This window comes from Zonotrichia leucophrys, chromosome 10, assembly GCF_028769735.1.
Source record: "Zonotrichia leucophrys gambelii isolate GWCS_2022_RI chromosome 10, RI_Zleu_2.0, whole genome shotgun sequence".
Taxonomy (NCBI): Eukaryota; Metazoa; Chordata; class Aves; order Passeriformes; family Passerellidae; genus Zonotrichia; species Zonotrichia leucophrys.
In genome coordinates, this window is record NC_088180.1 from 17,249,124 (window position 1) to 17,273,810 (window position 24,687).

A 24,687-nucleotide genomic window follows, 5' to 3' on the forward strand; every position below is an offset into this window, starting at 1 on the left:
TCTGCTCCTAATGAGAATTTACCAAGGCAAAGGGACTGGCCTGGACCCATTCAAGTGAGACAAAATCTCAGTTTGGGGCTGCTTTGCTCTTTGTCAGTAGTGTAACATAACACAGAAAACAAAACCTCAGAGCCTGAATTTCCCTCCTGACCTGCTGTGAACCAACGATTCCAGTGCCTCCCTCCAAGGCCAGGCCCTGGCTGGCACAGAGCAGGGCAGAGCTCCCCCATTCTGTGGCAATCCTCTGCTCCCGAGAGCCACGAGGCAATTTGATTTGTGAGCTGCCAAACCTGGCCTGAGCCCTCCACAGCCACGTTTAAACCCAGACCACCCCCTGACTTCATTTGCTGAAGGACTGGAGCTGGTGCCTCGCAAGGGTTTGACGAGGGGACTCAGATTTGTTTCACTTTTTAGTAGATCCTTTCTCCCACCTTCCAAAGTCCTCTGCCAGAAAAATAATAACAATACAGAGAAAGAATAAATTTAATAGTGTGGGGGAAGAGAGGCACCAATAAAGAGAAGTCTGTAACTTACTGCATGGAAGGACTTGCTCAGTGGCTGGGCTGGCTGGCACAGACTACACTGGAGTAGGGATAATCCCAGTGGAGCATCCCAGACTTCCAGAGCATTTGGACAGGAGCCCAAGAGGCTGCAAACCCCAGGACAGGGGCAACATCCCAGGCAGGCCCTGGTGTTGCCAAGGGCTGGAGCCAGGAGTGAGGGACAAGCCCCACAGATTACCCACACAACAGAAGAGGAATCTGTCTTAGGAGGTTTTCTTGAATCCAAATCCCAAAGTTCCAGTGAGACAATTTAATTGAACACCATGGACTTTTCAGAAATGCCTTGAAATTGCTATTGATAAGGATAAGGTGCGTGTGGCAGGAATGTGGTGCTGTTGGGTGGTTGCACTGCTCCCCTGCTCCCAGCCCGTGGGGAGGGGAGAGGGGGTTTCTCCTCTCACCATCACAGAGGTGGATTTGGCCCTGCAGTTCCTAGGAAACAAGCCCTTTCCCCCTCTGAAACTGGTGTTGGGGTAGGTTTTTTTCCTTCAATTTTAAATGTACATGGAGGAAGCCAAGTTTCATGGCCATTATTGCAGAGTTAATAACCCTTTGGAGACTGCAGACATGTGTTATATCCATCTTCCCCAGCAGCCACTTGGCTCGCTGCCTGGAAAATGCCAGCACGGGAAGGGTTAACTTGGCCACTGCTCAGCCTTCTCCCTTCTCCAAACCTTTCCTGTCCTGGTCCTCTCCCCGCCCTCACAGGTGCTGCTCTCCTGCCGGGACACCCCGATGCTTTTGCTGCTCTCCCCGCAGCTCCTCCCCTCTCTGCAGCCTTTGGGAACCGGGAATTTCCTCCCCTCCGGGGGCTGCAGAGCTTGGCCAGGCTGCTTGGGCACGGACCTGGCAGGTGCTGCTCTTACCTGTGCAAATGACCCCCCAAAGAGGCCAGAGACAGTTTAGTGACAAGTAGGGACCAACAAAAGTTCTTTTGTAACTTCAAATCATCAGCCAAATAAGCACAAGTCGTTTCAGAGGTGCCAACAGTGGTTTTCTTACAGACTGGCTTTACACACTGAGCCAGAGGTTCAATTAAAGCTCTTTGGTGGAGGGTGTTTCAGGCTGTGCTGCTTCATGTTGGACTCACTTCTTACAGGTGGTCTCAACCATCTTTAAGGTCTTTTTCAGCCTAAACGATTCTAAGTGGATCACCAGCATCCAGTACTGTTCATGCAGCCTCAGCAGAGGCATTTAGGAGGTTTCTCCTTACAGCAGCCTGAATTCTCCCAAGCCTGCAAGAGAAAATCTCCCTCTGGGACACCTCTCTCAAGTCTGACTTGAAATGGACAGTCTGTTTATGAGCTCCTGGGAATAGCAGAGCAGAAAGAAAAGTGACAGTGACCCTGGAGGTGTCCAGGGACAGAGCTGAGCCACCAGCACCTGTGTCCTCAGGGGAGCCCACACCCTGCTCCAATTCAGCTGAGACCATGGCAGGAGAGCTGGCAGAGGATTTTATCCACAGGCTGACAGAGGGTCCCTTTTGTGACAGGGAGCTTGCTTTGGCTGAGCTGTGTCTGTCTCACAGGGAGTGCATCACATGAGGTTTTCCCTGAAGATCTTTCCTGCAAACACTTTCCCCCTGCCTATCTCCAGGGAGCCCCCAGCTTCACCCAGCTGCAATGGGGACAAACACCCTGCTCCATAGAATACTGAGAAATGAGAAGAAAAATATTCCTGTGGGATAGGGGCTGAGGAATGGACTCCTGAAATTCCAGGTTTCTTCACATCTGGCTCCATTCCCACCCTGGTGCTATGGCTGTCTGTGCAAAACCTTCCAGGGTAACTTTGGTGCCTATTTGCAGGGATCAGGACCAGAAAATAACTGCACACAGGCCACAGCAGGTGAGAAAAGCCAGGAATACACAAGAACATACTCTCAGCTGAACAACACAACTGCAGGGTGCTGGGAGAATCCGCTCCCTCAGGGCAGGCAGCACTTTGTGTAGAGAAATCAGAAATGAAAGTGCTCCAGCACCTCCAGGCAGGCCATGCTGGGGTTTTCAGACAGACAGACAGACAGACAGACAGGAGTGGGGCAGGTCAGGCTGGGATGGCAGGCTGTGCACAGATACCATCGGCCGGGTCAGGCACGCGTCACTCCCCAGGCATGCGGGGACAAACGGACAAAGCAAAGAGCTGCCCTGCTTGACCCTAAAGTTCAGCCAGGCTTTTTATGGAGTCCAGTGTTGCCACCTCTGATGATGTTATCAGGAACCTGGGAATAGCTGGCATTTTCTTTTGTTATGATTTATGGTTTGTTTGGGTTTTTCCTCTCTGGACCTTGGCTCCTGCAATCATGAGATTGATTTCTCATTTAACTCCATGTTTGACCTCCTGACAGGCTGGGAAAGTGAGCTAGGAGAAGCCTGGAAGGTTTTTGCCCAGGAGCAAATTTAAAAAGTTCCTAACTATGGGATTGTTTAAGATAATCCTTTCTCAAAAATGATGCTATTGATTCTTTTTGTGTGTGTGTGTGTGTGGAGGCAGAAGCTCTGAATGCTTGGAGCTGACTATGGCAAACCCTTCATGCAGGTGCCACCTCCTTGGCACTGGCAATATCCCACATCTGGTGCTCCCCATCTCCTCTCAATCATTTCCCTTTGGGTCCATCACCTGCCTTGGATGAGGATCATTCCCCCAAACTGAATATTTTGTATAAGGTTTCTCTTTCTCTGTGTGTTCTTGCAGCAGCACACAGGGAGCCAGAGGGGGAGATCTGTAAGCCAAGAAGGTGATGCATGGCTGGGAAGAGGTGATGCCAAGGGGATGCACAGGGCACTTCATCCATCTGCATGGATGCTACTGGAGCCTGGACCGGGTGCAAGTTTGCATCTCCAGGCTGTGGAGCTCACTGAAAGCAGTGAAAGCACGTTTGTCCTCAGGGGATAAAGGAGCAGGGTGGGCAGGATGTGCTGTGACCATTGCAGGGCCACATCTGTAGCCCTGTGCACTTTGGCAGGTGCTGCTCCCCTCACACTCTTCTAAGGCATGGCAAGGGCTGCCTTTTCCTCCACAGCCAGAGAGGAAACCCCAGTGCCCACGTCAGCAGTGCTCAGAGTCACTAACATGAGGGTCAGTGCGAGGTCTGGAGGGAGCAACACGCCTGGAGTCTGAAACACATCCTGCTCCTAATCAGCAACAGCCACCAATACCTCATCCAGTCCATTTGGGGCCAATATTGTCATTTTTCTGCAAGGTCATACAGTGAACCAGGAACAGAGTTGAGATGTTCCTCTGCTGCTGGATCCTCTCTCCCAACAGAGCTGGCAATTGACTTTGGCTTGGCTGCAAGTGTTTGTTCATAAGAGCAAAGCATCAGTGTCACTCTAGGACTGTTTAACCTGCCAGCTGTCAGGAATTCTGGGCTGGGCACACACAGGAAAAGAGAGGAGGTGTGTGTCAGAGAGCCTGCTGGCAGGAACCATCCACCAGCCCCTTCTGAGCTGGGATGGAGGGAGCTGTGCTGACAGCTGGGCACCAGCCCATGGAAACCCTGCATGGAGAGAGCCTGCAGGCAGCCCCAAAGCTCCAACCTGCAGGGACAGGCGAGTCAAACCCAGCTGACTCCTGGCTCTGAGTGAATCCCAGGGAAGAGCTGGGGTCAGCTGGGAACCACAGAGATGGTCACCCAGCATCCAAACACCTCCTGTCCACCCACAGCTATGGAGAGAGCTCATGGAAAGTTTTCATCCTGCTATCAAAGCAAACCAGATCCCAGCTCTCATAGCTGAGCACAGCCTGACCACGAGGGTTGTGCCAAATGGGATTAAAGCAGCTTGTTTGGACCAATGGGTCCCTTTTTCCTGTTCACACTCTTGGGGAATGTAGGAGTTTGCACCTGATGCTTGTGCTGGAGAGCCTGTTTCTTGAAGTGGAATGGCACCATCAGAACGGCATCATTAGAACAGCAGTGTAACCCTCATTATTCTGAGAGATTTATCCTCCTTATTTGCATTACAGGCATTAAGGATCTAGATGAGAACAGGACTTCACCTACCACCAGCCACAAACCCTGTGGCTGAAAAATATGTAGGTTAAAGAGACAGAATGATAAATGACAGGCAGTAAAGCAGTGTCAGAGCAGATTTAACAGCCTTTCTTCTCTACCCCAGATACACCAGGTACAGCTCTGGTACCAGGAGAGAAAGCAGGACACTGCTGCACCACAGGGAAAGGGCCAGCGGTGACACCCAGGCAGATGCCAGCCCTTGGGACACCAGCACACGGGGCCTCTGGGCTGGCACCAAACACTCCATCTCGGCAAAATTTAGCGGTTTTTTACCCGGCACCTGTTTCACTGACAGGGACCGATCAAGTGCAAATACCAGCTGCGTGAAGTTTGCGCATTCAAGGCGATATTCAAGGGAATCTGTTTTCAGGGGCAAACAGGCGGACAGCAGCGCTCCCGGAGCCGCGTCCCGACGGGAGCCGTGTCCTGCTATTGCCACCTCGTGGGGCCTCGCAGCAATGACCCGGTCACCGACAGGGGCTGGCACGGGGGGGCCCGGGGCGCTCTCCCCGCAGCAGGTCCAGCAGCGCTGGGCTCTGCAAAGGCAGCCAGAACCGGAGGGAAGCATTCCCCAGTTCACTGAATGCTGTGCATGCCCTGCAGAACAGTCAGGGTTACAGAACAGTCCTGCCCTTAGGCCAAAGGGGACATTGCTACAGGGTCCTGTTCTCTGCTCATCCCTGCAGGACCCAAAGGGATAAAAAAAGCTGCAAACACACAACCACTACCTGACCTCGCTGCCCTTGCAATGGGGAAATGTATGAGACATTCTTTGGTTGCTGAATAATTCCTCCTTTAAATCAGCAAAGGAACTAGGTAGGATTTGCACAGCCTGATAAGATTTAGCACAACCTGATAAGATTTAGCTCCTGCTTCCCACAGATTCTTATGAAATCCTAGGATTTCTCCTGTTCTGTCTACAGCCCATGACAGCTGAGACACTTACCCAGAGGTGCAGTAGGAAGGCCTTTTAGCAACTTTCTCATGTTCTGCTGTAGAAGGCAAACACAGAAATCTTCCAGGAGCTCTTCTGGGACTCCTGGGATTTCCAGCCAGGCAGGAAAAGCACAGAACCAGCTCTGGGGTCCAAGGGGGAGTCAGGCTCGCCCAGCAACTGGAGGTGAAGTGTGGGGTCATTGCCACAGCTGCAGGTCTGCTGGGCTCTACCCCAGCCCCAGCCCAGTCCCCTCACTCATGTACTGGGAACTTTGTGAAGGGGCTTTTCCCAGATCCTTTGCTTTGCTCTGCCCTGGGAACTCTGGCTGGGCCCAGTGTGAAGGCGCCGGTGCTCGGGGAGAAGGAGCTGTCCTGGCTGCAAAGTTCATCCCTGAGTCCAGGCAATGCTGGCTGCTGCTGCTCAGAATGCTGATCCCCAGCATACACAACCACTGTCTTTTTCCTCCTCCTTCTCTTGGGACTTGTTCCTCCTAAGATTGTTCCTGCTCTGCCTTGTGATTCTTGGTGATATCAGTTCTGTGTTTAAGCCATTGCTGTGCTGTCCCAGCCATTTCTGCTCCCACTTTTCCTTCTGCTCCCTTCTCTCTCCAGCTGCACCCACGTGCTGAGGCACTTGTGACAACCACAGCACCTATTTCACCTCTTCCTGGTAAATTTGGCCTTGGATTGTGGGCAGGGGAGCCCAGGCACTGCTCAGATCCTGAGCAGGCAGGGGACAGGATGCAGAGTGCTCGCTGGAAGTGAGGATTCTGCCTTGAAAAGGGGAGGACTGCTTTGTCAGGAATGTCTTTGAAAGGATACATGCCCAGCTTGGGAAGAGGCAGACCTGTGCTCAGGTGAGTGTCCTGCAAACAGAAATATTAATTTTCCAAGGAGGATTTTGCCCTGGGGCTGTGCCTGATGGCAAGAGAATGCAGTGCTGTGCTGTCCTTGTTATTGCTCACATGAGATCTGAGTCTAATTCTCACCAGTATCATGAGGAAAACTCCTGTGAATTTCAGTGGAAATTTAATCACTTATTTCCCTGCTCAACTTAACTTCTTTTAGACCAGCTTCTTTTGTGGTAGGAAAAATATGGACTTTTCACCACCTGAAACAACTGCCTGGGACCTGTTTCTTCCCACCCAGCTCAAAACAGAGCTCCACAGCTACAAGGCCATGCTTCTTGCACTTCAAAGTCACTGTGGAGAGGGTTTATACTTGTTATTCCACTTAATGTTTCTGACTTTGAAATGATTATGGGGTCTCCTCTGAATGCTTTATGGGGTAACAAAACTCAGAAGAATAGGGCTCACTCCAGCTGAGTAAATAGAAGCTATTTTCATAAATCTTGGGACTATTGGAACATCAACAACATTATCCTGTGTGGGTTGTTATGACTTTGTGTTTGCAGATTTGTGTGTTAAAGCTCAGGCTTGTGCTTTCAGCCTTGTCTTCTATTACAGCAGACACTTCAGGTAGCCCCAGAGAGGGGTCTCCAGTCCAACAACCTCTCAGAGCCCCTCTTGAAGCTCCCTGTAGCCCGCCTGGGTGGAGATCACACTGCTTTGATCACCTCCTTTTCCTTGGAGGGAGCCCATCAAACTGCCAGGGAACCAGGAACAATAATTTCCAGTGATTTTGGGTGAGATCAGCTCCCAGGTACATTCATGGCTCGTGTGTGGATCCTCACCAAAGGTTCCCAGCTCAGGGGCAGCCCTGGGCCTGCTCTGGAGCTCTCCCACCTGGGCTGCATCCGTGGGCTCAGCATGGACGGTCATTCCTGGTGATTGCTGCTCTTCAAACCCACAGCTGGGGGAAGTGCCTGTGGAGATGGTGTTTTTCTTCCAAATTCAGCAACTTTTTTTTTTTATTCTTCACAGTTTGCAAGTTGTTTGTAGCCAAAACTCACACGGCCCTGCTCGGTTTGTTTTCCGTCTACTTTATTCTTACTCATAAGCTTAAAAAAAAAATCAGCTAATAAAACCAAAGTGTTCTGCTAGAGTTCATTATTTGGGCTGAAACACCTTCCCTTCTGTTTGATTGCCCATGGGAGGAGATGGTGAGAACCTCTGCAACCTTCCCAAGCAGGGAGGCAGAAATGGAAAGAAGAAATATGGAGCAGTTTTTCAGTTGATACAAATGGGCACAACTCCCTTGTTTTCTGTAGGGCTTTCCTGCTTTTGCCAGCTGAAGATCCATGGCTGAGCTGTCTCACAGGTGCTGGTGATGAGCCACTGATAATGCCACAACAACCTGCTGGAACACACACAGCTTCCTAGGCAACCCTACTGTGCACCTCAAAACCCAGCTGGGTGGAGGTACAAGCAGGTGTAGCATTCCTGGGGTACTCAGGAGCACTCACAAGTACTTTAATCAAAGCTTAAACCTTGAGTAATACAAAGGATGAGTGATGCCCCCATTAATTTTGCTTCCTCTCCACTTGTTGATTGTTCAGAAAAACAAGTTCATTTACAGACAGTGCTGTTAGGTCTTGTGAAGATTGTGGGTCATCCAGCTTTTTCCAGGCAACAGAAAAACTTGGAAGAGTAAGGAATTATTTCCTGAATTAATGATGCTCCCATTGAAAATCTTGGAGGGAATGGAAAGCAGAGAGGAGGACACTGCAAGGCAGAGAAAACAAGGAAATCCTTACCTAGACACCTCTTTTAAAAAATATTTATTTGTAGTGTGTATTTCAACTTACCAAAGTCAGTGCCATTAAGAACAAAAAAGTGATAATTATACCAAATAACATGAACAGTCAAAATGAGTTCTGTGGTTAAAGGAGATCTGTAAACCCAATCCAGAGCAGGCTGACAAATCTGACACAAGTATGGAGGAAGCAGAGTACACATGGACAGGAATATATGAATTAAATCCAGAGAAATTAAACAGAACAGAAGAGTTTCCCCTGCATCTTATGGACTAAGATCTGATTTGCAGTCTAGAGCTCTATCAGAAATATGTGGCACAGTCAAAGTGACACAGCAAAGCCAGATGCACAGTGTCAGCTCATTGAACCAGGACACAGTGTGTGAAATGGTAAAAAGAAAATGTCAGAGTCTACCTGTGCTCCCACACACACCCACAGTTGTTCTGCACCTGCACTTTGAGACTCTTTGTACAACAAGATTATAAAAATGTTGAATCTTCATTGCATTGCATTGAATAGACTGAAAATCTTGAAGCACCATGACATAAATTTCTTTAGCAGAAATTGTGCCCCCATGACCTCAGCTTCTTCTTTCTGAGTTTCCATCAGTAGAAAGGGGGAAATTCCTGGGCACATAACTCCAGGAATGACCAATCTGATGTTGACAGAGGACACTCTGACAGCCCATTCCCACTTCTTTCTGTGCTGTGGGTATTTATTACCAGGACCTAGTGGTTTACATTCAGAATTTTTAAGTCTAATCCCCTTAGTTGTCCAAGACAGTAATCCCTGGAAAGGGCCCTCCATTCCTGCCTGCCTTCCACCCCTCCCCCTGCAATCTTACTTAGTAGCTTATTGTGCCCAGAGTTCACCTTCAGGATGAAGAAGTTACTTTCTTCCATATTCTTCTGTACTCACCCAAAATTTCCCTCAAAGTTTTATACCTGAGTGTATTTGTCTACCTTTTGTTCTTCCTCTAAGATCCCAGTTTCACATCAACTTAGAACAACAGTTCTTGCAATTAGGTTGGATGACTGCAGTCCAAAATTTTTCCTAGGCAAGACTCCAATAGAGTTAATTGGCTTCAGTGGGAGACTTGTCCTGAGTAGGAAAGGCAAAGTTTTGGCCTCAAGGAGACTATAAATTCCAGTTTAAAAATCAGTAGTTGTTCAGAGGCTCATTCCTGTGACAACATCATCCTTTGTGTTTCCTTTCCTAGTCATAGGAGGAAAGCTTCTGGCACCAAAATCAAATGATAATACCCTGGCCACCTCCCAAAGCCCGTTAGATCTCGAAGAAAGCGCCGTTGTCTCTCCCAAGGAAGTGTAAATCCTCCAAGACGCCGGATTTCCACGTTTTGTTAGGAAAGTGTTTTTCACTCAGGCAATAAACGGCCCCGATAACAACTGTGCCCCTGCCAAACTCTGCAGCTGCTTTGCATGTTGCCATCAGTGCTGAAACTCCCCATACTCCCCCCTTGCAGTATTTGAGGTGTTCTCATCCATGCAGGAAGGGCACTGGTGGCCAAAGGCTGCTCACAGGGTTCTGCCCACTCAGCCCAAGTGAACCACAAGCACCAGGACAGGGGTCCTTTTCCACCACCACACATCTCCCTTCCTTCTCAGAAGCTGTAGCCCATGCCTCTTCCTCAGTGTAATTCCTTTTGTGGTAAAACATGCACATTTGGGTCCAAAATGGTCAAAATACAAGTAAAAATGTAGACACTGTAAAAAAAAGACTCTGTACCAGCTTCTTGTAACTGCATGAAACAGCGTTCTTTCTTCATATCTGAGATCCCAAACATTTCCCATTCTTTCAATGCTTCAGTCACTGAATGACATCCCACTTGCCAAGGAAACCTTGGGAAAACAAGTCAGGCCTGTAACACTTCCTGTAGGTCACCAATTCCTGCAGGAGGGGAACGGAGCCGCTCTGACCCGAGCGCTCTGCCTGAGGCTGCTCTAGGAGTGCTCCCCTGGCCTCCATCAAACTACTGGATTTAGCTCCCCAGATGATCTCAGCTACTGTGGAACCACATGCAGAGCCTCTCACCTCCCAGACTTATGACACAAATCCTTTATGACCCTGTGAGCTAATGCAGAGGGAAATGGGACTGGCACCACCCTGTTTACAAGGCCTGTGCTCTCCATGGAGAGCCCCAGGACTGAAAATGCTGCTGCAGCCCCACTTGTGTTAGAACAGAAGGGCAGATTTAGGATAGAGGCACTTTGAGCTGTTACCCACGGGTTACAGCATAAACACCCTGTGGCTGAAGTCCCACACATCCAAGTTTGGGTCTAGCTGATGTGATTCCCCATTTTATAAAAGAGCAGAGATGGAAATGCAGATCCTGGTATCAAAGAACCCCCAGCAGTGGCAGTGTGACATCCTGTGCCAGTCCTGTGCTCCCCAGTGCCCAGGTACCTGCAGTGAACACTCCAGAACCACAAATCAGAGCTTGGTGGCCTCACTCCAGAGAAGGCAGCATCCAAAGCTGTGAGACAAGGTCACAAGAAGGGAATGGATGAGATTTGGCTTTAACTTTCTGGTCTGAAGATGAGTGAGGAGCAGAGGGTGTTTTTCCCAATTCCCATTTCCCCTCTTCTCTTCCCTCTGCACCTTCTGTTCTAACACTGGGCCAAAATGACTGAAGACATTTGAGAAGCCTGGAGCTCAATGGAGAATTGGGGCTGAGTTTTGGGGTTTTAACAGTGACTTCCTTGACACAATATTTCAGCTATCTATCACTTCAGAGAAAGACTATATTTCTAAACTGAAGCCAACCCTTCACAGACAAGTAATTTGAATTCCTCCATGTTCGCTTCCCCTGGCCTCCAGGAAATGAAATATAAGTCAGAAAAATACCCATTTTGATGAGGGTTTAAACTGAAAAGTACAGATAAAATGCCAGTCACTGTATAGCACTATCAAATTTTTCCCACATTGAGTAATTCTGGTTCCTAATGGAGCTCACACTACCTACCTACCACAAAACATCTGTGATTTAAATTGTTTGATGAAATATATCTTATATCAGGTTGAAAAACAACATTAGAATCAACGGGACACTAAATTACTTGACTCTCTTGAGCTTTGCCCTTGTGGAGCACTGTCAGTCAGCGTGTCCAAACATCTTTCCACACACTCCACAACGATTCTGAAAGTGGGTCATTAACACATTTTGTAATGTTATGCAATTTCTCCCTCCCCTCCAAACTGGGCTTTTTTCCAGGCCCAGTAGCCAACAATAAATCAATCACAGTCTCTCACAAGCCTTTTGACTTAAATCCTGTCCTGTAGGTTGGGCTGAAACCAGAGCAGGAATCGCTGCAGGAGGTGAGGCAGGACAGGGCTAGTGGTGACTGCTGCTCAGGAGGTGCTTGCCTGACCCACTGCTGTTCTTGGTGCCACTCTTTGTGGACTCCTCTTCAGTGTCTGTAAGAGAATCTTCCTCCTCTTCATCACTCCGATCATCTTTCAAGTCCTAGGGAGGAGAAAGCACTGTGAACACATTTTACTGACCCCCAGAAACACACCCTGCCCCCAAAATGGAGGCTGACATCCAAGGGGAGATCAATTAACAGCACTTTCATTTTGCAGAACCAAATGTTCTTTAGACAAAACTGCTTCCATGACCTCAGCCCAGCCACTTGACCTCTTCTTGTTCAATTCTGCTTTTCCCTGTAAAGTGTGGCTATTAATCCCTGGGTGCTGTGGGATTAATTAACAGCTGTGAAGTGCAGGGAAGATGAAAAGAATATTGTTTAAAAGCTAAATATGATGAATACGCTCACCCAAACACAGGAGCTGAGAGGCTGCCTGCTTCTGACAGGTGTAAACTAAACAGTGATGAGTTGTGCCAGCATCTCCTGGCACCAGCTTTGCACAAAGACACTTGCTGACCCTAAAATGCTCTTTCCTGCTCAGTGGTATATACAGCACATCAACACTGGCACGGGGGAGGCTGTGTCTGTACAGCTGCTGTGCATTTTGGGTTCATCACCCTGCTGAGGGAAGTGCTCAGGGGAGAAAGGCAGCTCCAGGAGCAGGGATGGAAGGGGTCAGCAAGGCAGGAAAATGCCCTCAGGAAAATCCCTCCCCAGCTCCATAGGGACAGCTCCTAGCATTTGGCAAACATGGCTCATCTCAGACAGTCCAAAATGGAAACAGTGAATGTTTCCACCACAGAGAGAAAAGTCATCACATCTACCCCGTGTTTCAGGGAGAGGTGAGACCATGCTGTGCTGTTTGTCATGGCACATAAAAACCCACACCATTAGTTTCTTATTTCTCAACTCCTGCCATAACCCAAGGCTCTAAAATGTGTTCAGAAGTTTGTTTCAAACAATTGAGGCTTCAGCATTAAACCCAAACACCCCTGTTTTCCCTTCAGTGCAACAAGCTCACAAGAGCAGCATCTGCCTGGAGGACTTTCCACACCGGTGCTGCACAGACTCAGGGCAGGATGCTCTAGTGAGAGATGCTATACATCCAGAAAACACTTCCTTCTTCCTAATTCCTGAGAGCAGGCACCACTTTTTGTGTCTCTTTGTACTGCAGGATGCTGGGGCTTCTCCTCATGACACAGCTCTGCCTCCCCAGCCTGTGCTGGAGCTGGCAGGAATTCAGCACAGACAATGCCCTGCCTGCACAGCCACACAGGCACCACTCCATCATGGAGAAATGTGCTCTCATGCCATCCATCTGCACCTCAGCTACACAGGCAGAGGCTGCTTGTGCTCCCTGTGATGTGCCAAGGTCAGAGCAGCGACACAGAGAGGAGAAACCAGGGCTGTTCCTGCCCCTCCTGTATCTGCTCTTGGAATGAACCAACAATTCCACTTCCTTAGCGTGCTGCTCTGAGGTCTTTCTGAAGCACCAAATTCTTACAGAGAAAATAAATAACAGCCCAGTAATAACTCATCCAATTGCAATCTCATATCCCTTCATATATTACACTCCTAGTAAAAGTATAGGGCTAGAAAGCAAATTAAAGCCTGAGCTCTGGCTCATCACAAACTATAAACTTCCTGGAGATTTTCTTTTGCTTTTTCCCTAACAACTTACAAAGGGTATCAAAACAAACAAATCTTACTGTAAATACTGTAAAATAAACTTGGCATGCCATCAGTTAGAGAAAAGGCAAGACAGCCTTTCCCACACAATTTATGAGGTTCTGGCTCTTTCAGATCACCTCACTCCCTCCTGGTATTTTTGCCATTTGTATCTGCAGTAAAACACAAATGCTGAGGGGGTGGGGGGAAGATTGTTGCTTTTCTGCCACCAGAAATGTTTCAGAAAGAAAAGCAAACTAATCCTAAGCAGTGTCTGATGCCAAATCCACTGCACACCCTGGAAGTGCTCTCATCTCCCTGAGGCTGCACTGTGGGCAGTGACAGGAGCAGCACTTTGGGACTCCCTGGGAATAATGTCAGGGAAGTTTGTGGTATTTCATTTGGAGTCCCTCCTTGTGCTGCACACAAGTTGCTGGTGCCCAGGCATGTGCTTAAGAACAGCTGGCAAACTGCTTTGCTTTGAATGATGGCCAGTTTGTGATATTGATTCCTGTTTCCTATAGGAATGAGCTGGCATTTCCAGCATGGAACTGGAAGCTCAGAGTTGCCTTCCCAGTTGTAATGCTGTCTAGCTGGATGCTCTGATTAAAGCCACTATATGTAGTAATTAAAAAACATGTCATGTTTTTTTCCAGCTCACTGTAAATCCCTGCTTTTGAGAGAACATCTTACAGATTTCAAAGCAGCAGAATTAAATTTCTTCATATTCTGAAGTAATCGCTGCAAATTTTCTTAATTCTGGGAAAGAGTGTTACTTCTGAAATTCTGATATTAATCAAGAAAAAATGCTGCTAAATTAAATCTAATTTTTATTAGATTTTGTAAAAATAAACTTGCTTCCTGACCAAGTGCCTCTACAAATTCCTGCTTTAGGAGAGTCTGGCCATTTTTGTCTGGCTTGTTTAAGTGACAGAACTTGAAATAGCAATAGCTTCATCTGTAACTGGAAATCCAAACAAACCTGTCTTTGCAAACTGTTTAACAGACCATTATAAATATATTAGGATATCCTAAGTGAAGTTTGTGCCTCTTAACTTTGACCTTCTAATAATAACAAAAGTTGTAACATTTGTAGGATTTTCTCTGCTTTAATACCAAGATGTTTTCTCTGAGCCCCTCACATCATATATTATACTCCTGTTTTCCAGCTCAAAGGCTCTCTCTGACTGTCCCTGAGCAGCAGCAGATGAATGTACTATCAGGAACACAAGAGCTGGCAAACTGTAAATACCACAGCTGAGGCCATCATTAATACTCAATGCTTTAGTTTAATGGCATCAAATGCATTTCTTATACTTCAGCTGGTTTTGGGTAACAGACAAAATGGATGTGTACATTTTCTGTTCTGGATGACTAACCAATTTAATCTTTCTAAATGGATGAATGGTTTCAAGGTTTATGAGAAGCAACACTAATGCTATAAAGTCTGCAAGAGAGCCATTTGTAGTGAAGCCAAAGCTACAAACTTTTATAATCTTTTTTTTCCTTTTGTTTAACCCTTCCACCTGCTGCTCAGTCTGCCTCTTTTAGTTAAATGAACCGTATTTGTTAAGGTAGTTTTGGCTTCTTGCATTTCACTGCTGTTAGAACATGTGTCATTGAAGCCATTAGCATTAGATAAACAGTAAAGAACCCTCTAAGTGACTTCATGGAAAAAAAGTTGGTTACACTGCAGCCAGGGCTCCATATCTGCCACAGCAGGGTAGTTCAAGTGCAAAGTGTAAGAGCAGAGGCAAAGACAGTGCCAGGCAGTGTTAGAAGGCAAAAATAAATTGTAGCAATGTGGATTGATCCTACAAACAGAGAGGAAACCCTAGCAATGTGCCTCTGCTTTCTCAGAAGGGGAATGGCCCTTGCTGGCAAATGTCAGTTCCTGTGAGGATGGGGAGGCCTGGCACAGGTGCCCAGAGGGATCTCTGGAAGTGTCCAAAGCCAGGACAGGCTTGGAGCAGCCTGGGACAGTGGGAGGTGTCCCTGCCCATGGCATGGGTGGGATGGGATGGGCTTTAAGGTCCTTTCCAACCCAAACCATTCCATGATTCCGACTGTGTCCATGTGAGTGGTGGGAGATGGTCCAGGCCTAACTCACCTGGTGGGATCAACACTCACTCCAGGCTTCTCAGTAAGATTTCAATTTGGCCAAAACTGGACAAGACTAGCACAAATTAATTTTTTGGGCTAAGCATAGATTACACCCACAAAGTTAACTGGATTTCTCCTACCAAATACTGATGTATCAAAACAATTCAGAGCTGACTGCAGAATTTTGTTTTCTAATCTGGTGAAATTCTGATTTCTGGACTTTCAAATACTTATTCTTAACATTTAGTTGGAATTTTCTGACTCTTGAATGTATCTTCTATTAAAAATCAGAACCTTATACCTTAATTCTACCTTAAAAATATTTTCATTTAAACATCCACAAACACATTGACTAGATCTTGATTTTTCAACGTAAAGACAGTAAATTCCACAGCACCTGCACATATGGAAACAGCTTGAAGTACAAAGATGAAAGCTATTAGTCAGGTCAGCAACCACTGCCTCAAATAAAAGAGATAATAAACAAGAGAGATTATAAAAAGTCAGTCCAAATAGATAGAAGGGGGTACTTTTCTAACAAATAATACTATAAAGTTGATGGATCTCTGAGTTCAACATGTTGAATTCAACATCAATAATTCAACTCAGCTGACATATGACTTAATAAGTCTTTACTTTCCTATTGAGACTAAGCAATATACATTTGGACTCAAGCAAACTCTTCTGTATTTCCAGCCTGGAAGATTTTATTGGAAAATACATTTCCCTTTTCAGCTCATACACACTAGGCAACATAAATAATGTTTATCTTCCATGGAAGATGCACAGCTGGACTTTGCTTTCTGCAGTTTAAAATGAAGATGCAGACTCTCTAAGTTAATTGTATTGGACGTCTTGTGGTAAAAAGTCCTCTTATTTAATCTATCTCTTCTATGTAAGATCCAGTCCCCAAGCTTTCCACTGACAGTTTTCAGAGGGAACTCAAAGAAGACTTGTAAAAAATTAAAACTTCCACTAATTCCACAATTATTGGAAAGAATAACTTTATAAAACTAAATGTTTCTACTTGAACACATCCCTGATTTTGACTGACAGGATAAATTTAACCCCACGAAAACCTGGCTGGTGGTGTCCCTGAGCACAGCACACCTGGAGCTGGGGCTGAGTGCCCTGAGTGCTCTGAAGAACCAAGGCATTGTTTGCAGCTAATCAGGCTCTGTGCTGCCCAGAGTCTGCTGGCTGAGTTATTGAAAGGCACTGAGGGAACCTCGCACGCGGCCTGCGGGGCTTTACGATAATGTCAAAGGCCCAGGAGGTACCGGGTGACTCATAATGTCCCACTGCTTTCTGAATTATTCCAATTTTAAATCCACAGCTGGCAAAGAAACAAAGAACAATATAATAGGCATTTGATGCTGTTCTCTGTAGTGAACTTTTTTTACCCTAGGACAGAACTTGCTTTAAGCCAAGGAGTTCAGTGGTATGAACTTTTATCAGAACATGCACTTTTACTCCTTAGAAATGCTGTTTTGGCTGCAAAACAGCTGATCAGACACTCGTGCTGTTCTCAGTGAGGTATGATACTGCACTCAATAATGTTTTGGAACAACACAGCTGCTAAGGAGTATCCCTGCAGAAGCCTTGTAGCACTGTGGACTGAGACCACAACACACAGGTGTGTGACAGGACTTCTGCCCAGCAGGGACATTTCTCTACATCCTCAGAGACCATTCCACTCCTGTTGTGATGCATCTAAACTTTATATCCTTACTTAAACATCACCTCATTTTCAGTGGCATACCTAACAAGTAATGGTTTTTTTCCTATATTCATATTGCAATACTTTAAATCCACCCAGTCCTTGTAACCACCCTGGTATCAAGGCTGGGTATGGAATACTTTGGCACCCAGGGAACAAAGTTGATGCAGTTTCCTTACTGAGCCAAATATACAGAGGTGGGGACCCCACTCTTCCTCCACTGGTTACAGAGGGACCCTGGAAATGGCCAGGCCAAAGTTACACAAGACAAATCCCAGCCTGGAGCTGCTGCACACCCATCCCTGCCTGCCCAGACTCCCATGGGCTTCCTGCTGGGGAACCTGCAGTGTCCTGTGCCTGATCAACACTCACTGCAATCGTGTTACAGAGCACAAACTGCTCCTTTAAAGGATTTCCTCCCTTCTTGCCATGGAATTATGATTTTGGAGCACTCCTAAGTCCTCCTAGGGAAACATTTTCTTTAAATACAAGACAGAACAATTTTCTCAATTGATATTATCCTATCGTTAACTAGCTTTATTTCAATCTTTTTTAAAATCGATTCACCAGATTGCAGTTCAGTAACTCCCTCTGAAAATATAAGAATTATTCACCTCATAACACAGTCACAATTCAAATCTCTGCAGAATATATTAAAAATAGTAAATGAAGGCATCAAAAGTTCTGTAAAGACTCAGGGTTCGCTCTGTGAATTGATTTTTGGCAATTGAAAAAATAAATACATATGCACACTATTACACATATATAATTTTTATATAGGTGTATATATAAAACGAGCAAGAAATGGAACATTTCATAAAGATCCTGCTAGAAAATTAAAAGATACAAGCAGTTAAAATGAGAAGCCAGAAAATCCATCAGCAAATGCCCTTCTGTGAACAGCAAGGTAAAGCAATTCATTTTAGAGCAAAAACGTTACCAACATTTGTCTTCCCTCTGAATTAGGAACTTGCTGGAGCCTGGCCTGGGGGCTGGGGCTGCTCCTGCACGGTCCTGTGTGTGCACAGCAGGGCTGTGCAAGGGTGCTCTGCCCCAGTACACCTTCACCACCCATCTATCACACCCAAATGCCCACCATTTATTTTCTGTGGTTTCTCCCTCCACAATCATCATAACAGCCTTTAACCCAGGTTTTTGAAGCTTTACCTGACTTTTATATAATGTTCAAGTGAAAAATATAATGGAAATATGGGCATATAAGCAGAGTTTATAAAAAATAATTTTAAAAATCCAGCAAAGAACATTGCTGCTGTATTGAAAGCTGAGAAGTATATTTTAGTGTATGGAGTAACACACAATCCACTAAGCATGTAGAACACACCTCTGGAAGTCACTGCTCAGCTGCTGACCCTGTTCAGAATCTGGAGTAAATGTAAAGATCTAAACAGAAATCTGCCTTTTGACTCCCAGGGCCAGGAAAACTGGTTGAGGCCCCAGAGACCAAAGAGTGATCTTGGATTGGCGCAGTGGAGAAGAACTGGTGGCTTTTCCTCTTTCACAGGCTCTGTTGGGCTGCACTTTGACAATACCCATGTCTGGGGCAGCCTTGACTCCTCTGCTCTTTGCCTACCACTGTAAATAGCATCCAGCAAACCCCAAACTCCTCTATGCTCCTTCTGCCTGCCTCCCACCCTCCTCCCTTGGATCAATTTGGCACCATCAAGTGAGACTTGCAGCCAGGCTTTGGGTTTAACTAGATTGCTGCAGCAGAATGGGAAATATGCAGATGAAAGAAAGTCATAGCAGGAAGTAATTTCCCTTTACTAGGGCACGAGCCTCCACGCTGCTGACCTGGCTGGCTAACTCCCATCTCCAGGCTATTAAACAGCTCATGTCCCCAGGGCAAGCATTTCAACCAACTGGGAAGGCTCCCAGATTGACTGGTTTTCATGTCTAAGAGGGAAAGCTTTCATTTGGCCTATTTTGTTCCCCTAGTAAGCCACCCTCATGAGAAAATCTGCTATAAATATTCATCTGTTGAGAACCAAAAAATCCAACTTCTCCACAACCTGTTTTCCTCTAAAATGGAGAAAAAGCAACCCCTATTAATCTAGTTCAAACTTTCTTATGTTTGTGCCAACCCTCCACTGAGAGAGCTCAAACTCCAGAGCAGAACTGGCACTTCCCAGTCTAGAAGGGAACAACAAAATATCCAAGAAAAGCTTTTCCACAACTTCCCAGTTCCAGTCATTAAAATGTAACTCACTAGATTATCATTATCCTCTAGAATGTATTGCTCCTTTCAAAACAGCCACATGGAATTAAGGCAAGTGCATCTCCAGGTCTGTTTTACCAGCAGCCCAACAACCCCTGGGCAGCACAGGCCTGACAAAACACACAAGAAAACAAAATCTTATGTGCCACTAGGTTAGGAAATAAAGCCTGTCCTCTGTTTAACTCCTGTAGTATGGCAATTTTCTAAAGGAAATTACTTCTCACTGAATGTGCTAATTCTCATTAAATTTCCATTTGTTTGATGCCAGCAGATCAAGCATAAAAAAAGTAAGAGGAAAAATGCTGCAGTAGAAAAATGATGGCTGGAAACAGCAGAAGTATCATAACAAGCACTTCACAGCTCTCATTTCAACCCAAAATAGTATTTTCTTATCATTTTCAGTTTCCCCTACTCTGTTTTTAGTCATTCTTTGAGCACTAACTCTCACTGTTGCCTTGGGAATTTGGGCCAAATAAGGACTGAACAAACCATGGACAAGGATACACTCAAGCAGTCTTTAAAAAGCTTACCAAGCACAAAATGCCAACGGAATATTGAACATGGGCAGGTATTTAAAGAGTGACAAGTCCAAAATCCTGATCTACTGCAGTGCAGGGCCTTTTCTGCTTCAGGAAGAGGAAAGAAGCACAGTGAATCCAAGGAAACTGCTGCTGAGGACTCCCAAATAACAGCAGCTCACTGCCTTCCCTGAAGGTGGTCTGATGGTGGCAAAACAATTACAAGAGCAGGAAAACCTATTCCTGGACACATTACAGTCTGTTAGAAACCTGCCATTACCCTCCACTGATGGACTTTGCATCAGCCCTGAAGTATCTGAGACATGTGGACATCATGCCCATTTCCTACAACTTACACATTTTTCAAGATTTAAAGCACCATAGTCTCAAAACCTTAACTCAGTGTGTAATGGGTTTAACATATATTTTACATCTTAATTTGCCATAATAATGTGGCTATAAGCTGCTGTCATTCACTCCCTTTTTCTGACCTTGGAAATAAAATGTTTAATCTCCACGGGATTTTCCTGGCGAGATGTTTTAAATCAGTGCATATGTACATACTTCTCTATATGCTTTTTCAATTTTCCTAAAATATTCTCATATGTGCAGACATGATGACTAGACATGTTTCAGTGGTGCTTGAAACTTGATACAAGTGGGTAATTTAACCATGTAATTGAACAATATTACAGAAACACACGGAGTTTCCTAGCAACAAAAGGCCTTGGACATCAAGATGGCAGCCAGCAGCTAACATTGCAATTGCCTGACCTAACTTGAAAAGAAATTTCACTGAAGAATGTCCTCCTTCCTCCCAAAGCAGAACTGGTTCATGGCTACAGGTCTGACCTCGAAGGGCTTTGCTTACAGGCCTTACTCATACACAAGGTCATGAATGTCACATGAGAAAGGACATTTAGGGAACATTTCTATTTTCCAGAGGGAAAAAATAAAGAAAAAAATTCTGAACCCTCAAGTTTACCCCTATGGAAAGTTAGAAGCTTCCTAATGTGAAGTAGCTGGTTACAGCTGAGCTTGTGGATGGAGAACTCCCCATTTTTAGGGCATTCCCAGGGCATCAAGGGAAAGGTGGCACAAGTGCCCTGAGCCTGGAGGCCACCAGTGCTGCTCTGTGCCACCAGTCCCTGGGCAGAGTCCCATGGCTGGGAAAACAGGACACAGAGGGATGGCAGAAGATCATCTCCCTTCTCTCCTTTTCCCTCATTTTCAGCCATGTCTCACTGCAGTATTTGGGAGGAGGAAAACCACAAGACTTTAGTCCAAGCTCTTTTTTGCTGAAGCGAGTCAGTTGGCTGAGCAGTCATCCCAGAGGGCTGAGGGCAACTGTCCCCTCTGTCAGTGCAGGGGGAGGTGACAGCTGAGATGAAAAGCTTCTGACCAGCCACTCTCAATGAAAATCTTCTCCTCATGGGCAAGAGGAAAGCGTGGAAGAAGCCACCAACTCTCGAGGGTGCAATGACCCCAAAACTCCAGGATTGAGGCACAAGAGGGCACTGAAAAACTTCCTTACACCCTTCCATGCTCAGAGCTTCCTTCAGTTAAACAACAGAAGTCTCTATTCCCAGTTGCACCATGACTTCATTTTTCCATCCGAAGTAGCTAACTGTTGCTTCAAGAAAAATATCAGAAATTGCTAAGTTTTCATTCAGAAAACAGCTAGTCTTGGGCAGAGAAACAAACCCCTACTAACACCAGAATGATGGTCTACTGGTATTTCCCTAAAATAGCAGCAGCTATTTGTGTGCAGCCTGTCTGTAACAAAGATGTTGGTAGAAAAACCCTCCTTGCCAACACCATTCTTTTCAACGTTGCCTTTCCAGCTCTGGAGGCACTGGCTGCTTTCACAGCCAAGTTTGCCACTGCTATGGAAAACAGGCTGCACATGCAAGCCAGCTGAAGTCATCCAGACTGAAAAGGGCCCAGGCTGCTGCTGCTACCACTGTAAAAATGTTATTTGGAAACCATCTTCTCAGAGAGCTGTATAAGGAATCAAAAATCCGTGGTAGGGATGCAGGCTTGGTGCTTTCCCATTTTTTAGCAGTGACGAACACAGCAAAGCTCTTATCTCAAAATAAAACATTTCTGCCTCTTACAAAGGCACATAAAGCAGGCAGGGCAGGGTGGCCTTATATAGCTGGCCTGGCAATGTCCTGCTCACCACTGCATCTGACACCTTCTGGCACCCTGAATGAACCTCAGCCAGTGTGGATGGAGAGCTCTGCCCAGCCTTCCTCTTCCTCAGCTGGGAGGCACAGGGATGTCTCTCCATTCTGAAGAGGGGTTGTGCACAGGGAGCAAGAACAGCACAGAGACGGGGCCAAAATCACAAAAGAAAACAAGAAGTAAAGCACTTCACACCTAGGCCAGAACTAATGCAGTAATTATTCAAGCAGAGGTAAATGAGACAGAAGAAATACAAAATTCTCAGTGTCTAAGGGAACATAAAAGCTTGTTGTAGAGGCACAGCAACACAAATCATTTCCTCCACAGATTTGTGCCTTCTGTGCTGCTGTTGGCTGTCTTACAGGGGCTGAGTTTGTAACTGCTAGGGCACATGTGGGGTCTCCCTATGATACCCAGCTGTTTGCATAAGATTTGATGGTATCCAAAAATCCAATAATTACAGGATGGTTCCTGTTAGCACTCAACAATTAAACACAGGGAGAAAGGAATATTTCTATTTCCTAAAGATGCTGCACAGCCTGAACTGCTTCAGACAAAAGGACACTCAGTTTAATTAAGTTTTTGTTTCTTGGGCCTCAGAAAAAATACCATTTTCCAACAGCACAACTAAAATTTCATCTTAACTAGAAAAATACATCTGTCAATACTTGTGCCAAATCTTAGAGACATTCTCCAGAGTCCTCCCCTTAAATGCTTTTTGATAAATATTTTATCTACCCCTCACTCCACTGCACATTTCATAGCACGAGACCTTGTGAAAATGTCACTACTTCAGGCAATCAAACAAGACATAAATGGCAGTTTTATCCAGAGATTTTCCCCATGTGAGTTTTCTCTACAAGGTAAAAGCAGATTAGGCAGACCAGACTTGCACTGTTCCTCTGCTCCAGCTGAATATGACACTATTTCATTGAGTCATAATACAATATAAATGAAGCAGATATGCTTCATTTGGTCTTTGTGATCCAAAACCAGTGCTCAAGTTTAGGTGACCTCAGATTTAGGCAAATCTGAAGAAATTTAAATACTGCAGAAAAATCCTAGTCAAAGCTCTTATCACTCACTCACTTCTTTTTTGGTAAGTTGCTACAAAGCCCAGTGACAAAAGATTGCTTTCACTCAGATCACAGGAATTCCTGAGGAGTTCTGGACCATTTTGGGGCTTCAGGTTCTGGGACAGCTCATTTCTCATTTACTATTGGTACAAAACATCAAATACAGGCAAAATACCTCGTTCTAGCTGAAGTCTTTGTATTCCAACCAAGACATTGGGTGTGACAATGAGAGGTGCAAAGCACATTTGAACATCTCCCTGCTCTGCAGATCCTTATCAGACATTCTGACTTGAAAACTCAGGATAACAATAAAATTCCAAGTAAATCTACCGGAGGTATTGGCATCTGTTTGATATTTCACATATCTTTCTGAAAAAAAAAGATTTCTTACCTTTAGGAAAACGAACCTTTTCAAAATCTTGAAAATTAAGTAACCCCAATATAAATGCAAGCCTTGGAGGGTTAATAGCATCCCATTGAATAAAAAATATGCTATGACAGGAGTGGTGGAGTAGTAGGTAGGCAGATATAGTGTGGCACGAAGAATCCTAAAAAACAAAGATTATTGTTATGGTGCAAGATCTCCTCCTTATGCTATTTACACTTATTTCTAATCTCATATTCCAAGCTGATTAATATTAAAAAGCTCTGCAAAGATGGTAGATTAATTAACAAGCCCTGCCTTAACTAGATTATGCACCTCTGTTGAAATACAGACTTCAGAAGATGAGAAATTTGAGTCTGGCATGGAAGTACTCTAAGTGAGGTTAGAAAAAGTCCCTGTTTTTCAGATCTCCATCTCTGTGTGGTCTAGATACTGTGCAACTCAGAGCCTGCCTATGCCTTTTTTAGTGCAAATTCCCTCTAATCTGAAATCCACACTCCAGAGAAAATCCTAGAGGCTTTGCAACAGGGCTTTTTGTTAATTAACATATGTTTTGTCCATCTTCAGACTTCACTACTTCTGTATTATTTGGGGCTCTTTGAGTCCCTTTAATCTCATCGTGTTTCGCTTCCAAGCTCAAGAACTGAAGAACAAGAAACTCAGTGAAGCAAAATGATTGCAGATCGCTTGTACAGTTAATTAAAAAAACAACAATAAAGTAAAAGACATCAGCATTTCTGAAAGAAAATACTGCAGGAAATTAAAGCCTTATGTTGATCAATGTTCAGAACTATTAATTTAACCAGCTTGAGTCTCTAAGGGTTTGTCCATGTGCAGGGAGGGGCAAATTAGAACTGTGAATGTGAAACACATTAAACACTTTTTAAAAGATAAACATGTTAAGCACCCATGTGGATACTCCAAAGCAGATTAAATCATAGCACTCCAAAGGCATGCAAGTATTTAGCAAGTTAAGATTTATTTGTGCTGACTTCATAAATTAATTGGTTCACCTAAACTTCTCTGAGGGCTCCTCATTTGGTGAGGTGAGGCACTACCCAAGGACTGGGTAGCAGAAAGAAGGCTCTAAAAATGAACTAGAGTCATGTACTCTGACTTTGCAGCTACAGCAGAAAGAGTGGAATGAAAGGGAAAAGGATTTCTCTTAGTTAAGGAGCTCAGTCCCCTTGAAAATGCAGGGGCTAGTAGCATTTAACTGCTCTTTACGAAGCAAGTTACAT

General features: G+C 45.3%; 1 protein-coding gene across 2 annotated transcripts in view; it reads right to left on the reverse strand.

Moving 5' to 3' along the window:
- Positions 1 to 8,212: 8,212 nt before the first annotated feature.
- Positions 8,213 to 24,687, reverse strand: part of CERS3 (ceramide synthase 3) — a 42,403-nt gene continuing 25,928 nt past the window's right edge. For both annotated transcript variants that reach the window (XM_064722032.1, XM_064722031.1), the window contains exons 10-11: positions 23,453 to 23,609; positions 8,213 to 11,651 (exon numbers count right to left, since the gene is read on the reverse strand). In XM_064722032.1, coding sequence (XP_064578102.1) covers positions 11,520 to 11,651; positions 23,453 to 23,609 — 289 coding nt within the window. In that variant the 3' untranslated portion in view covers positions 8,213 to 11,519. The remainder of the gene's footprint in view (positions 11,652 to 23,452; positions 23,610 to 24,687) is intronic.